Source organism: Populus euphratica, unplaced genomic scaffold (genome assembly GCF_000495115.2).
Source record: "Populus euphratica unplaced genomic scaffold, PopEup_1.0 scaffold45.1, whole genome shotgun sequence".
NCBI classification, from domain to species: domain Eukaryota; kingdom Viridiplantae; phylum Streptophyta; class Magnoliopsida; order Malpighiales; family Salicaceae; genus Populus; species Populus euphratica.
The window spans coordinates 884,133-900,305 of record NW_011499886.1 but is presented as its reverse complement, the minus strand read 5'-3'; the positions used below and the strand labels follow the sequence as shown (position 1 = coordinate 900,305).

Sequence of the window (16,173 nt, the reverse complement as noted above, 5' to 3'; positions counted from 1 at the left end):
ACATTTAAAATGTAGTGAAATTCAAAGCAATCCTTGAAGTTATTGAAATTATAGACATTTTACATAATAATAATAATAAAGAAAAAGAAAGTTGGTTGAAGGATGTTCCATAGCTGGGCCATCTCGATTTATATTTGAGTTTGATAATTTTATTTTTAAAATATATTTTATTTAATAATATATTATTTATATATTATTTTATTTTTAACAACAACATATTAAAGACACCGAAAATAATAAATTAATATTTTTAAGTCTAGTGTATTTTAAAATACACCTAAACATCATTTCAAATGCTAAAATAAAGAGTATCTAAATACATGTTTATTTTTCGAATTCAACTTCTTTTTTAAAGTGTTTTTAAAATTACTTCTTAATTGAATAAACATAAAATTGATGCTTTCTTAAATATTTTCAGTATTAAAAATAAATGTTTTTTAATAATTTTGTAATTAAAAAATAGTTTCATAAAAACATCATTGGAAGGTGGGTTTTTTTTTTTTTTGTTGTAGATAGAAAGTCAAGGACTTTAATTGACACAGTTATAATGGATAAATCATCACTTCTATTACTTACCTATTTTTATTATTATTGTTATTATAATTTTTTTTGTTATTATTATTATTTTGTTGATAAAAACATGATAAAAGGAAATCTAAGGTTTTCCACTTTTTTATTTTCTCGAGGTTCAGAAATTTGTCGACGGATTTTATTGTAGAAATGTACAGATTCCCACAAATGGTAATTTCATCGACGTGGACACTCTTAAATGCAACGGCCCATGGTTGTCAAATATACTAAGGACCGTCTGTTTTGAAGGCGACTGTTGTATTTTTCCCAACCTTAAAATGTACTATGTATGGTTATAAAATAAACATGTTTTTTGGTTCATGAGATCCACCGGTTTGACCTCAGTTTTTAATGAAACAGTTTTTACATATTTTCAAGTGATTTTCTTCTTCTTTTTTTCTTTAAGTTTGCTGGATTCAGGTAGCTAAGTTAATCCCAGGTTAATTATTTTAAAAGATATCGTTTTGGTTTTTCTATACAGAAGCTATAAAACGATGTTGTTGTAGATAAGTTTATAAAAAGAAAATTCCTTAAATTTGACTTCTTGTTTCTGCAGATGTTTTTCAATGGTCATAGGAGGATATGTTGCAGCCATTGAAAAATACATAAAATTATTTGAAAAATCACTTTCAACGTCGTTAACCAGCCATTGTCACCCCCTAATGACATCAATTTGCAGAGACTTTTCATCTTCTTTTGTGTAAGAGGACAAGCGGGCTAGTATATCTACATTTGAATTTCTTTCAGTGCTTGACAAGAAACAGAGAAGACCTTGACAGAGTCACATGATGGAGGATAAGGGAAACCATTAAGCGAGAAGAAAAGAAGAAACAAACAAAATAAGCCATTCGACTTGCAGTTTTGACCCGCCAAGCAATCTACTGTTTTAAGAAACAAGAGTTGCTGCTGACATCCATCATCTTCTTTTATTTTCTCGACCCAAATTCATACCTTTCTTGAAAACGACTCTCTCCCTCTCTCTTCTTTTTCTACACTTCCCGTGCCATTACTGTTTATCACTGGAGCAGTTAATATTAGCTTTCAATCAAGCACTGCTTTTTTCTTATCGTTTTCACCTTTTTGGTTTTGACTCGTCTGCATGTATCTTTTGGTGGTGGCTGTCACTTTTTTCTTGCTAACCTCTCTCAGCACTACTGCTTCTTTGCCTAAAACCTACCACTTTCACATGGGATTGTTCAGAGATAAAGGTGTGGTCTACAAGCCTGTGGAGAATGTTAATCTTGGCCCTGACAGTGATGAATTCTATCTGCAAGCCAATGTCAAAGGTTTTCATTTTCAATTCCATCTTCCATCATAGACTTCACTTTCGATTGCTAAGGTTCTTTTGCATATAGCCTTATCACAGAAACAATCAGGGTTCAAGATCAATATGGCAGGGTTAAGTTGATGAGTTTTTGCTGATGATATATTTGTAGACGAGTTTCAGTGTTCTAATCTCGAAGCATTGAGATTCATTCACCATTCTATCATTTTATAGGCAGGGAATCTTGAACCAACATATCATAACTATCAAGTCAACCATGCTTGGATGTTCTTTCTCGCAAAATTCTCGACTTTTTGTTAATTTGGTACCGAAACTAAATGTTTGGACAGAGATTCTATCAAGTCAGGTTGCTTGAACAGATCTTCCTGCAGTAGAGTACTTTTGTTTGTTTGATTTAAATAATGTTTACAATTTATTAATCCTGGAAACAATGATAGTAGAATCACTTACTCTAGACTAGTTTCGTTGTGCATCAGGTCCTTTCTTCATCATTTAATTAAAACCATATTTACCAAAAGCAGAAACTTCAAGGCAAGCTATTGAAGTCTTGCTTAGCATATATGCCCTTCTGCATATGCCTATACTTGCCTGAATCTATTTGTTGCAGACATATATATGCTAATGTGTGCATATATATGCTAAAATTTGCGTCTGTTTCATAAGCTCCTCGCATGGCTGGATTTCTTGTCAAGATTTTCGCCTGGTTTCTCGAGTCGCGGATTTTTGGAACATTCCTTCTGTACATTTTGAAGAGAAACAATCTGATTCACAAGGTCTGTCTTTCCCATTTTTTTCATCGTGGTTTTTTTTTTAGTTGTAGCTCAGTTCCTAATTTCGTTCATCTTATGAATGACCAATCATGCAATTACTAATTTGTTACTTTTCCTTCCTAGTTAATTGTCAACATCTTCTTTCACTTTTGCATTTCAAGTTAATTGTCGGCATCTTCTTTCCCTTTTGCATCAAAATTCTACTAATCAGTGAATATAATCAAAACCATATCAAGAAACATCACCTGTAGTTTTCTGAGTCATCTTTAAGGCTTAAACTACCCTAGGGTCCATATATCCCTAATTGTACATGGTAGACTGGTAGTCGTTACAGGAGTAACTAGGTTACGTGCATTTGCTCTGCCTTGGCGTCAGAGCCTTAAAACTTGTTTACACTTGTCACCCCACATGCCCCAATCCATCTACAGCGACCTTTTTCGTAACTTCATTTCAAAGCTCTCTCTCTTTCCTCATCAAACTTAAATCGCAGAAGCATGTACTTCAAACTTTGTAATAATATTACCTTAAATGAAATTAAAACAAACCGATTATGATCCATTATAAGCTCCTAACGTGAAATAATTAACCACCAACACATATTATTCTGTGTCTCTTTGTTGGGGAATGGTACAAAAGAGTAATGTGCGAGTCTTAATGGTTGTATTTTTGTCTCAAAATACAGCCAGTCTATGTGAAAAAAAACCTGCGCTGTCTCATTCAATCTAGTTGTCAAGAGTTCCACTGGATACTAGGCAGTAGCTTTACTGTTTCCTTATTATTATTCATAGGATCCGGTCCTCTCGAATCTACTGCCCATCAGAAGAAATTTACAAGACATAATTAACTAATCATATTTTTTTGTAAAATATACAGAATGCGTGCATAATTCATTGAAATTTATTGATGCAGAATTATATTTTCTTTTGGTTTTAGAATAATTTAGAGTTAGATATTGGATTTCAAAGGGTTTTTGTTTTCAGTTAGAAATCTCACTTGCGAATGTTCTAACGAGGATTCAGATATGAGCGCTCTTTTCATGCAGAATAATGAAAGCTTCCCGGTAGATATATATAGAAATGGTCTGAATTCATGAACCATAATTCGACATCCATGTCACCTGGGGTTTCAAAAATGAAAGTCAAAATCAAACTGGCATGAACAGATATTCTATGTATACTCATCTTGCAAGCTGTTCCTATGTATTTTAGAATCACATTTTAAGGCCTCATTTTGCCTTCATAGCAAGGACAAGCATTTATCTCACATTGAATTTTGATATTCTATGTCAAATACTCGTGAATGCTTTCAACTCTTGCAGCTAGTTACAAATGCAGAACTGAAGGAATCGCCTGTGTACGTCCCTATGCATCCATTTGAAGGTAGGTTCACTACCTTTAAGTTTCTAACTCTTATAGTATCTTTGATTCTGTTCACAAGCTCTAAATTGGTTATAGTTACTGGAGAGTTAGCATTGATTACGTCTTGAAGAGGAAATTCTGCTCGTGCAATATTTGAAACAATTAAAACATTGTCAGCCATTTGTATTTCTTCCATTGGAGTTCCATGAGAAAGATTTTGATTTGAGTTCATCACTGCAGAGCTCAAAGAACAAGAAGTCAAGCACATAGATTCTGGTCTATCACCGTCTGAGCAAGGTCAGCAGGCAATTAACTGTCTGCCTCTACCTTCAGAGGAAATTGTAAATGGATTGAAGCCATCTTTCCGTCGCTGGACAATAATGGATTATTCTAAAGCCTATAACTCAGGAGAAATAACTCCATGCATGGTACATCATTCCTTAGCCATTTCTATCATGAAATGCTCTTTTCCATTTTTGTTTGAGGTTTCAAATGTAAGCGCTGTAACTTGCGCATACATTTGAAACCTTAAAGGTCTAATTACATGATTCAAAGAATTTCTTTCAGTCTCTTTTCTTGTTGCAGACAAGTTTGTCATGTAACTTATATCAATGCAGTTTATACTGCAGTTTTCCATAAGTTCTTGATGCTTTTCCCCCCTTAGCACAGGTTGCAGAACAATTAGTAGCTGCCATCCGTGAATCTTCCAGTCCTCCAATGGACATGGCATTTTTTATTAATTATTATGCTGAAGATATTTTAAGGCAGGCTAAAGAATCAACTCTTCGGTATGAAAGAGGTAGTCTTAATTGAAACTCATGAGTAAATCTTTGCATATGAGAATATAGCAGTCTCATTCAATCCTCTTTTCATCAAGAGTGCACTGTTTATCTCTTGAAAAGCGTTTGGTCTGAATTTATTGATGGTCTCATTCTTCTATTTCACTAGTTTATATTAGTTGCTTTGAGCATGCTCTGAAACTCCTACTTGTTCTGTTTCATTCCAGGCGAGCCAATATCAGCTCTAGATGGAGTTCCAATTGCAATAAAGGATGAAATAGACTGTAGCCCTTATCCGACAACAGGTACTTGAAGAAATTATGAGTGAAAGAGTTTCACTTTTCGTATCTTTACAAGCAGAGTTACACACATATATAAAGAGAAATCTTTAGCCAGCTATTGTTACAATCCTTCTAGGATAGAAATCCTATCAGCAGCAGGATATATATATATCAGGTCTTTGACTTATGATCACACACGAATTATCCTTAACTTATAACTGCCACCACAGTTTCAGGAACCGATGAGAGTGTACAAGCACAGGACACAAGATATTTGCAATATACTTCATCAATGACCATTTTGTTTTATTCGAAAAATTGCTGCACTTGATTCTTGTGCTTATAAATACTCTTTCTGTGTGTTGTATTGATGACGTAAATTGAATTTTCTAGGTGGGACAAAGTGGTTGCACAAATTCAGATCTTGTAAAGGTGATGCTTGCTGTGTTATGCGTCTCAGATCATGTGGTGCTGTAATTATTGGAAAAACCAATATGCATGAGCTTGGAGCTGGAACAAGTGGAATAAATCCTCACTATGGGTAAGACTAGTCTTCCTTTCTCCACTGATAAATTTGAATAATATCCTACTTGAAACGTTGAAACTCGTAACCCAAATACATTACGATCTCTTGTTTCTTGTAACGTCATAAATAAATTATACTTCTATGTTTAACGCATCTGAATTTTTAATAAAGACAATGATGGCATTTCCACAATTATGAATGTTGTAGGGCTACTAGAAATCCATACAATCCTGGCATGATCTCTGGAGGTTCATCTAGTGGATCAGCTGCTGTGGTAGCTGCAGGACTTTGCCCTGTTGCCCTTGGTGTTGATGGGGGAGGTAATTTAAATCCATCCTTAACTGGAAAACTCTATTGTTATCAAGCTGAGTTGAAGCATTCTCACTAAACGGTAATCTTTCTTTGGTTGTATATGTAGATTAACTGAATACAGTAGCTAATCATGGAAAAAGAATAACACCTGCAATTGTCATTTCCCAGTTTATGAAGTCCATTGCCATGTCAATAGGCAGACACTAACTTCATTCTTGTTTTAACTTCCCTGCGAGTATTTTCTGTAATTCCTTGAGCTAAGAAAATCAATCTTTCTTTTCTGCAACAATCCAAGATTTCCTATGCATTTAAAATATTTCTTAAGTTAATAAATTTATGTTTGATGGAAGGTTCTGACGTTTATGCCAGAAAATTCTTCAAAATTGTTACTTATAGTACCATGTATCATGTCAACAATCTCTAAATAAACACATCTTTCATCATAATGTAACTAGGATCCGTGAGAATGCCTGCAGCTCTTTGTGGTATTGTTGGTTTCAAACCAACTTTCGGGCGTGTATCTCACTCTGGGTGAGAACTCATTTCTATCTTGATTTTATTTCATAAATCTTTGGATTTCTCAATGTAGATGAGTTTTCGATGTTGTGAAGATAAATTATCCATTTTTTCAGTGTTCTTCCTCTGAACTGGACAGTTGGGATGGTAGGAGTATTAGCAGGCACGATAGAGGATGCATTTATAGTGTCAGTGTCCTCTCTTAATTTGAACTTTTTATCTGAGTTCTAAGTGTCTGTTTGGATGCCATTTTATGATTTTCATGTAGAGTATGAAGTATCTTTTTTCTTCTTTTTTTTCCAGTTATGCAGCTATAAATGGCCCACTTCCTTCCCATGAAACCTCTGCTATACCGCTGGTAAGAAACTGCTCCGCAGTTTTCTTTACAGTTTAAAATCCTACCCTCTGGGAACTCTTTGAAAATGGCCTTGTAGACTATTTCAGAGTAACATCTGAAAAAAGACAATCTTTTCTTTCTTTGTTTCTGAAACTATCAGCCAAAGGTATACTTCCCACTGCTGCAATCAACAAATTCAGTGTCAAACGTCATATTGGCAAGATATGGGAAGGTTAGCGGATTTCTCAACCTTGGATTCGCTATATGTTGTTGTCTCAAGTTACTTTACATGCACCGGATCATTCTTCTGATTCCTTTCTTTTATTCTTTAATCGCTAAACGGGTCCCTTAGTGGTTTAGTGATTGCGGTGATGACATTAGAACATGCTGTTCCCAAGCATTGCACCAGATTTCTGAGAAGTTTGGGTGGAAGGTATGGCAATATAATATAAATATTTTACAAATTTTTATGAAAATAAATACATTTTCTCGAATAGTTTGTTGTTATCGTAAAGAAACTTGTTTACGTTATTTTCAAGGAAGCTCTTCATTAGTTTCGTCCCTGACCACTCTATGCTAATGCTTTATGGCCTCTTACATGCAAGACTGTAGATGTTACCATACCAGACATAGAATCAATGCGCCTCGCACATTACTTAACAATCGGATCTGAGTGCACTGCTGCACTTAGTTCTTATCTAGAGAAGTTGTATGTTACCTCTGGCTAACACATTTTCATCCTTCTTTTCAATATAACATTTTAAAATATGGATGGTGATATTCTGTGCTCTTGAAATAGGGATAATGCGGAATTGGGATGGGATTTAAGGGTAGCCCTTTGTGTATATGGTTCTTTCAGTGGTGAAGAGTACATAAAGGCTCAGAAACTCAGGTGCGTTACAGCCTAAATTTATTTAATTTCTTTTATGCTTACAATTGAAATTAAATTTGATGGTAAATCAAATGCCAGCTTCCTGTATCAGTAAATTCTGAGAATCTATCTTCAAATGCTGCAATAACATCATGATAAGCCTTCAAACGCTGCATTTTATATTAAACTTTCTGGTATTTATCTTGTGGTGACTTCTTGTTTCAAATACTCCATTACTGAAGCTTTGTGTTAAGTACATATCAATGGTAAGATTTTCTGTTCCACCCCAAATCTACACAGTACCTCTAGCGCTATTAGTTATCTATGAAAAAGTAATTGTACTGTTTAGCTGGCCAGTGTTTCATTATGGTAAAGTGTTAAAGTCCTAAACACAGGTTAGTATATTCAGTTCTAGCAGCAGCGGGTTCATGCAAAAGTTGTTGAAGCTTAGGGCTATTTCCCTTCAAACCCCTGCTCGTATTCTGTAGTGAATTCTAGTATTATGTCATAATATACTTTTGTGTAGATTCTATCGATGTGTTCACAAGTCACTTTCATTGATTCTGACTTCGAGCTCATCTTTAAACTTCAATAAGCCAATCACTTGTCATCAGCATTTTGAGTCATCATCGAATACAGATGACTTCTCAGTGGAGTTTACTTGTTAGTTATTAGCCAGTCACTTACCATTTTGACTCCTACATAATTATTCATTTGGTTGTCCTCATTTCATGAGTGCGTGAATGATACAAGATTCTATGTATTTGCAGGAGCCGGCAGATGCAATTTCACAGGAATATATTTACAAAAGCAGATGTCATTGTCACACCGACAGTAGGGTATTGTTTTCTCCTTTTATCTTCTTCTTGTTCTATACTGTAAAGCATCTTGGATGTGTGAAAAAGTGAAGTTTGACATCAAAATGCTCTTCCATCTTCCGATGCTTAATGTTCATCTGTTCTAAAAAACAGCGTAACTGCATACCCAATTTTCGATGATGCTCTCAAGACTGGTGAGCTGGACTACATTAATGGAGGTACGGAGTTCAGGACATAGCAAGATTTTAACAGAAAATGTATCAAATTGCTTTACTGTACATGAAAGTAGCCAAATACAAATACAATTGAATAATCCCTCAAACCTTTTTCATTGTTGCAGCTGCACTAGTTCGGTATCAGATAGCAGGAAATTTTCTGGGATTGCCAGCAGTTACCGTTCCAGTAATGATCTTTATCGCTGTCTCGTTATCATCGGTATCAGTTTTCTTATGCTTGCCTGAATTATGTATGACAGGTTGGATATGACAAAAATGGGTTGCCTATAGGCCTCCAATTTATCGGAAGGCCATGGTCAGAACCAACATTGATCCATGTAGCATATGCTATGCAGGTATATTATCAGGTTCTGAGATTTAGATTTTTGTATTACTTCTCTCTTTGGCTTTCAATTTGAATCTTTAAGTTTCGTATTAAAATGTTCACAAGCTTAACAGTGCAAGTATTCACAAATTTAGCCACATGCATGATATGCTATTCCTACTTTTTTTCCAATCCAGAGAAGTATTTCCAAATAGCATTTAAATTTATTAATTAATCCATGGAGGAATCTTTCTTGATCACTTGTACAATTGCATCTACCCCTTGCAATGCTCCTGTGAGAAATGTTTTGAATGTTGAAGATCTTTTTATACGAGGCTCATGCTCTTTATTCATAGAACTGATGTATCAAGTATTTTTGGTTTCAGAGTCTCTGCGTTTCAAAGTACAGAAAACCACAGGTTTTCTATGATTTGCTCAAGAAAGATTAAGCGGAGGAGGAAGCCTCATTAAATGGAGGAGGGTCTTCAATTCTCAACGTGCTACTGCACCCTATCGTTTCTTCTTTATGTTTGTGAGATGTCAGAAACATTTTGGTGTGGATTACCTGTTTATCCATAGCAATTAGTCGCTGGTTATTCACATTCAAACCATGTATTTTACTTTTTTAAATTAAAAAAAAAACCCATGCTGTTACATATTGATCATATTAGTATATAAAAGCAATCAAGAAAACTAAACGTCGTCTTTTTTTCACCTCTCCAAAACAGCCAAACCGCACAAATCATTTTGTTCTCTTTCCGTTACAAATTCTCTATTGGATTGTTGCTTTCGTCTTTATAACCAACCAAACTAGTGTGAGAAGCCACGAGACCTCGTCAGTTCAAGAGGAATACATCCATATGTGTCGAAGTTTCTAATATGCGCGTGGAGGCAAACCCATACACGCGAACACTTGCACACGGGGATAGGGATGTGCAATGTATAAACGTATGAATCTTTAAGGCACCAAATGATAACGGGAAGAACATTATTTCTTATGTAAATATATATTTTTCCATGGATGATCTGTTTGTGCAAGAGGTGATACGTATATAAATACAACTGCAGATTCAAAAGAAGGAATCTGCATTTTTTTTATGACAAGAATGAATGCTTTACAATGGAAAACTTATTACCTAGTGGATTCCTTAAATGTCATTTTTAACATATACTAGTTTTCATTTCGAGCCCTACTCTGACCTCTGGGGTAAAACTTTCCAAACCCACTTCGGGTTTTTTCAGAAACAAAGCTGGAGTTCAATGATAATGACAACTCCCTATCACCGCCATTCTTTAATCTTAAAGCACCTCCAGTGACTTCGATAGCCTCGGATTCTCTACCTGAAGATTGATTTCCAAGATCTAATCTCCACCGTTCACCATTCTCATGATCCTTTGATTCTTCACTACTGACATCTGATGATTTATCAGAATCAAAAAGGTCTTCCAAAGTTGCAAGAGATTTCAATTGAAGACCAAGAGAAGATATGGTTTTCTGGCACTCGGCGAGTTTACTTGCAGCAACAGCTAGTTCTTTCTCCTGCGCCATGAAACAGAAGATACGAATACCAAATTAAGAAGGCAGGTTTTTTAGCAAATTACCCCTGTTCTTTAACCCAGTTATGTTTAACAGATCATGTCATGATTAGCGTGCATCCAGATATACAAAGATTTTAAGTATCTCATATCAATCATAACTGTGACACCAATTTGTTTTTACAAGACCGAATATGATTCTGACAAAGGATATCGTTGAAAAATTCATGAAAGGAAATCTGAAAGTGGCTTTGAAACCTTTTTTGTTCTTATAAGGGTAAAAGTGCACGTTTTAATGGAAATTAATCCAAAAGCATGATAAAGAAAATATTCTAATCTCTTCAAGATAAAGTTTCTAATAATTTAATCAAGTGGCTAACTAAAAGAAAATTATTGAAAAGAACAAACGTGCAACAGGGACCATTTGCGTTTGTAGAGCATTTGCAATATGGAAGTTAATTTTAAATGGACAATGAGTATAAGATATTAGATGGAGAGACTTGAGTTTGCAAAATTTAAGTTAAATGGCTTGTAAACCGGCAGGCAAGAGGGAATATCAACAATGGTATTACTAGTCTAAACATTCCCTCTCATGAGACTTTGAAATTTAAAAATAAATAAATACCAGTTGAATTATCCTAGAATGCAGATCACTATGAAAAGAATTCAGGACATTTTTATTCCAGAAAAGTACAGTGACGGTAGGTTTATTTATCAATTAAATTCCATAATTTGGGTTTTGCATATAGCAACGCAGGGAAAAGGTGAGTTTGAATCTTCATTTTATAGCCTTGTATTTTTCACAATACGTTTGCCATTCTGTCAAACATTGACTTTAAAAGGTCAAATAACAAACAAGCAATAAAAATTTGTGAATTCACAAAATCAATGTTTCAAAGAAATCTGTTCTCTGTTCTAATTGGTGAGCTCACACCACAATTTAGTTGACTTGGCTTGTTATAAGTTGTTGTAACAGAGTATTGCAGCCAAGATGAAAAATGCAAGGAGATCAATGTATTGCAGTTTAAGGCACCAAAGACCATGCAAGTGGACTCAATTAAAATTAAATGCAGCATTTATGAATTTGAAATGGGAATAGATATCGAGCTTCAAGTGAGTCTTAAGATACTGACCTGTGTTATCTTCAACTCTTCGTTAAAGCTGGCAATACGCTTGCGCTCTATCTCATGTTGGAGCTCAACTTCACATTTCATTTTTGAGAGCTCATCCTCCAACTCCTGGCTCTTTGCAGCATTTTCAGCTGACAAAGCACGCTCCTTCTCAACCTCGGCATCTAACGAAACAATTTTAGAAAGCAAGGTTTTGATCTCAGCTTCAGCAATTCTGAGTTGTGATTCTGTCTCTTTTCTCCTTGAATCAGATCGCTTTATCTCTTCCTCTCTAGCTTGTCTTGATTCATTTGCAAGAGTCAACAGACCTTGCAGCTCCCCAATCTTTGCATCTGCTTCCTTCAGCTGACTCCTTAATGTCTCAAGCTGCCTCTGGCATTCAGTCAAGGCCATTTCTGATTTAAATTTTTCTTCTTCCATCTTATCCAACTTCTCCTCCAGTTCAGTAGTCCTGTTAATCATGCATTCAAGTTCTTCTTTCAATGGGTTTCCACTACCATTTCCTTTATCTGATACAGGTCCTGCCTCAAGGTAAGAAATTCCACTTTCTGTATCTGGCAAAGCTGCAAGTCTTTCCATTTCCAGAAAATCATCCATGAGATTAATTTCTAAAGAAGGGACCATTACGTTTCTTCCAATAGGCTTCTGATTCTTGGATTGATCAAGTTCGATAGCATGAGCACATGCCCATGAGTCAGAGCAAATTTGTTCACATTCATTCATTTCCAAGCCGCTCCTCTTGCATGAATCGCTTTCAACTGCCAGTAGCCTCTCCCCATTATCAGATTGGCTGTCTGTGAAAGACTCGGCACAAATTGAAGAGGCTGTTAAAGATTTATGATCATTAGCAGCTGATGCTTTACGAGCCATGGCTTTCAACTTGCGACACTCGGCTTCAAGTTTAGCAAGCTTCTTTAAACTTTCCAGTTGTAGTTTGCTTGCTGTTTCAGCAGCCTGGGTGCTCAAGTCCCTCTCCAAAATTCTAACCTGTATCTCCTCAGCTCGAGAAAAGAGCTCATGCTTAAGGGACAAATTCTCTTTCTCTACAGCATTAAGCTTTTGCCATAACTCAGAATCAGCTGACACAGTGGCATCACTTTTTGCAGTTTGAAGACGAGCCTGGAGCTCAATGAGCTGAGCCTCAAGCTCAGACTTTGTTGATTCCCATTCGCAAATTTTCTTGGTAACAGCTTCATTGATCCTTCTCTCTTGCTCTTCTCTTGATTGTCTTAGCTGCCTCACACATTCCTTAAGTGCTGCATCCAGATGGGAAACTCTATCTTCAAGTCCAGAGTTCTTCTTAGTAGCAGCCTCGATTTGTTTCTTTAAAGCTGACAGTTCTTTTTCAGCTTTCTCCCACCCTAGAATTTGAGGCAGAAAAATTAATAATAGCTGATAATTCAGATATTTGAAGAAGGTTACAGATCACATCCTCATTAGAATAAGAAAAGGGACGGTGTTAGGGGAAAAAAAGAGGTTTGTGGACAATCTCTAAAAAATGCCATGGATTGTTTTCTTTTACTTTTTTTTTTTGTTTTTCTTTAATGGCCGGGTTACACCATAGAGAAAAGCCCTCCTTCAGCTTTAGTCCCTCCCTGCTCATATACCTATATCATGGGAGGGATTTAACAGGTATCTCGAAACAACACTAGTTTTACAAACTAGGGTGGCCTTGATATATATTTTTTATTTTATTTTTTATTTAACAAGTTTGTATTCTTCTAATTTAGAAGAAACCAAACACTAGTTCAACCTTGAATGAGAGCAGGAAAAAAAATGGAATAATTACCTGAAACTGCTTCTTCTGCAACTTTGGCATGCTGCTTTACCAACTCTTCTTTGGCACTAAGGTTCAGGAGAGCAGCAGATAGTTTATCTGTTAAGGTCCTCACATTGTCTCTAATGTCTTCATCAGTAAGTACAGCTTCAGATGTAACTTCTGGTGATTGAGGATTATGAGTTGTATATACCTTTGTCAAGAAGAAAGAAAGAAAAATCAGAATATCTCCAACATCAATCAAAACAGGGACACAATTATGTAATGGAGAATCAATAAGACAATAAGATATTCAATTCTCAGTTTCAAAAGCTTACCAGAGTTTTTATATATATACAGGAAAAGGAGTAGGCATCCTTTCAATAAGAATAGGAATTCCATCCTACTAACAGGACCTAAAAATGAAACTAAATTGATTGTAGAGAGTTAAACTGCAGGTGTCAGCCTAATACATTAAGATTCACAGAACAAAAATCATCATCCCTGATCCATGTAGAACCAGGATGGTGAAGAGACTAAGTGGGTGATGTAATACGAAGATTCAAGCCAAGCGGAATTCTATTGATTAAGATTCAAAAAGTATAGGTATCCTCCATAGACAACTGCTCAAGGGATCTTAAACAGCCATTTCACCTTATGAATGGAAAGGCACATTTTTACAATATGGATATGGTCCCACATGAAACTGCTGTTAATTTTAATTGTGCTTCTTCTTCTTCCACTGAAACTGAATGGATGATGCATGCCTTGCAGAGCAGATGCAATCCATACTAAGCATATTTCAGATTGAAGAAATGTTTTTGGTAAGTATGAAATTATTTTTAGCTATGTCCAAGAAGTTTCAAGTCAAGTAGGAGCTTGCCCCAGCAGCATCCGAGAATCCGTACAGCAAGTATTAAACCGTGTTCAATCTTCACATCACAATGAGGAGTATCAGACAGCAACACTACAAGTCAAGAGCCTGAGCAACTAGCAGAAATTAAAGAAGATGCTGACGAAACTTTATGAAAGAGATGGGATTGTTGGAAATGCAAAGAGTTCAAGGAATTGAATTCACTATCCACGCTTTACTCACTCTATCAAGGAGAAGATGGACTCAGGCCTAGGCCATAGATTCATACCAGTCAATTTAGAAATGCTCATTTATATCTGAATTGCTTCAGCCAGCCTCCAGAATTAAAGCTGTAGGAAAAAATGCTCATAATTTTTTGCAGTAATATTCTGTCGGAAGGCAAAACCAAACAAGCACTTCAAGAAAGCAACACCTTAACGGCCTAACAAGACAATACAAAATAAGAAGGATGCTGCTTGGAGGTGCGGGAAGGAACTATCCTAGGATAAGAACAGCAGGATTCGTTTGGGAAATTTCTTTTGAGTATTTTTTGTGAACTCGGATAGATGAGCAAAGGACATAATTTGAGACCAATCTTAAGAGTAACAGGACATGACAAATACGGCACAAAAAGAAAATCCTAAATTGGGAAAATCCATTCCATTATCCAAAGATCACTCCCATTTGCTCCTCTTTCTCTCTTTTTTTCAATTAACAAAGAGGTTCAAGGGGTAGAATGTGCAAGAAACTCAAAACCCAAAATTGAACCAACCTGATCATCAGAGAATCTTTCAGAATGAGAAGAGATGGATCCTGAACTCTCTGTCTCCCCAGGACTCCTCTCTGAAGACTTCCTTCTCCATAACCAACTCCTCCTGTCCATCTCCAATGCCACCAAAGCATCACTATCCCCTCTCACAAAAATCCATTATTTTCATTGTGTAGCTACAAATAAACACAAACACCCAGCATCATTAAAGAAAAAACTAACAATCTTAATCCTAAGATTTGACCACCAAACCAAGTGTCTGCTTTGAAAACTCAGTAGTTCAAGGATACCAAACAATGTAAGCAAGCAAACGGAAGAGGTCAAATCCAACTGTTACAAACAAATAAAAAACGAGTAAACTTTTTGGTAAAATCTTAACTTTGCTTTGAATTCACTCTCCACAACCAATCTAAAAACAACGTCTCAACTTTTTGCAGAAAATCATGTTCATCCAAAGATGGATATTATTGATATCCCTTTAAAGTTTGGTTCTTTATCTATCAGCAATTACTTGAGACATAAAGTTTTGAACAACTCATCAACTGGGCACCTACCAAATCCCCAAGTTTTACGCCATGAAATGAGTGTCATGGAAATAAAGAAGAAAGCCGTAGATGGATAGAGAGAGAATCAGAGAGGACCGCATGAGAAAAGCTCTACACTGCCTAGTAGCCAATAATAGCCCCATTTCTCTTCTACAAAAATATTTATTTAACAAAATTAATATATTTTTAAATTATTTTAATGTATTAATATTAAAAATAATTTTTTTAAAATAAAAAAATTATTAATATATATTTTAACCCATAAAATTATTTAAAAAATAATTATAATTAGATTTATAGACAAGCAGTAGAATATCTTCTTCTTTTTTCATGCAAGGTCACTTCTGAAAATACTTAAAGTTTTTTAAAATTATTTTTTTATATTTTTAAATAGTTATAATATAATAATATTAAAAATAATTTTTAAAAATAAAAAATAGTATTTAATATATTTTTATAAAAAAATATTTTAAAACATAAACAAATAATAGGTAGGACAATAATACTTTATCTCAAAAAATCAAAAAATCAAGAAGTTTAAATTATTAAACTATTAAAGCAACTAAAAATCATGAGGGCGGTTTAACGGTTTAATATATTATTTTAATTATTTTATATTAA

The 16,173-nt window shown here is 35.1% G+C and overlaps 2 protein-coding genes across 3 annotated transcripts; one reads left to right on the top strand and one right to left on the bottom strand.

Moving 5' to 3' along the window:
• Positions 1–1,303: 1,303 nt before the first annotated feature.
• Positions 1,304–9,623, top strand: LOC105130336 (fatty acid amide hydrolase-like). The gene is made up of 20 exons (XM_011032790.1): positions 1,304–1,856; positions 2,519–2,628; positions 3,944–4,004; positions 4,224–4,411; positions 4,653–4,782; positions 4,990–5,067; positions 5,437–5,584; positions 5,777–5,889; positions 6,337–6,412; positions 6,514–6,585; positions 6,701–6,755; positions 6,895–6,966; positions 7,087–7,167; positions 7,340–7,443; positions 7,534–7,626; positions 8,376–8,444; positions 8,577–8,641; positions 8,764–8,825; positions 8,899–8,994; positions 9,350–9,623. The coding sequence occupies exons 1-20, from the start codon at positions 1,670–1,672 to the stop codon at positions 9,410–9,412; spliced, it is 1,923 nt and encodes a 640-aa protein (XP_011031092.1). The 5' UTR covers positions 1,304–1,669; the 3' UTR covers positions 9,413–9,623.
• Positions 9,624–9,937: 314 nt separating this feature from the next.
• LOC105130335 (filament-like plant protein 3) lies at positions 9,938–15,709 on the bottom strand. Of its 2 annotated transcripts, none has more exons than XM_011032788.1 (5): positions 15,562–15,709; positions 15,011–15,183; positions 13,419–13,599; positions 11,633–12,990; positions 9,938–10,503 (listed from the first exon to the last, which is right to left on the bottom strand). In XM_011032788.1, exons 2-5 carry the CDS (start codon positions 15,119–15,121, stop codon positions 10,135–10,137), a joined length of 2,019 nt encoding a protein of 672 aa, XP_011031090.1. In that variant the 5' UTR covers positions 15,122–15,183; positions 15,562–15,709; the 3' UTR covers positions 9,938–10,134. The 2 variants fall into 2 exon arrangements, with proteins under 2 accessions (XP_011031090.1, XP_011031091.1); XM_011032789.1 differs by lacking the exon at positions 15,562–15,709 and adding an exon at positions 15,387–15,555.
• Positions 15,710–16,173: the final 464 nt, after the last annotated feature.

Excerpts from the sequence above, each read along its gene's own strand:
- LOC105130335 (XM_011032788.1), bottom strand. The coding sequence starts at position 15,121 with ATGGACAGGAGGAGTTGGTTATGGAGAAGGAAGTCTTCAGAGAGGAGT. Across the intron at positions 13,600-15,010 it reads AAAGATTCTCTGATGATCAG|GTATATACAACTCATAATCC; the intron begins GTTGGTTCAATT and ends TTCTTGACAAAG. Across the intron at positions 12,991-13,418 it reads TGCAGAAGAAGCAGTTTCAG|GGTGGGAGAAAGCTGAAAAA; the intron begins GTAATTATTCCA and ends CTCAAATTCTAG.
- LOC105130336 (XM_011032790.1), top strand. The coding sequence starts at position 1,670 with ATGTATCTTTTGGTGGTGGCTGTCACTTTTTTCTTGCTAACCTCTCTC. Across the intron at positions 6,413-6,513 it reads GGGCGTGTATCTCACTCTGG|TGTTCTTCCTCTGAACTGGA; the intron begins GTGAGAACTCAT and ends CCATTTTTTCAG. Across the intron at positions 6,586-6,700 it reads ATAGAGGATGCATTTATAGT|TTATGCAGCTATAAATGGCC; the intron begins GTCAGTGTCCTC and ends TTTTTTTTCCAG.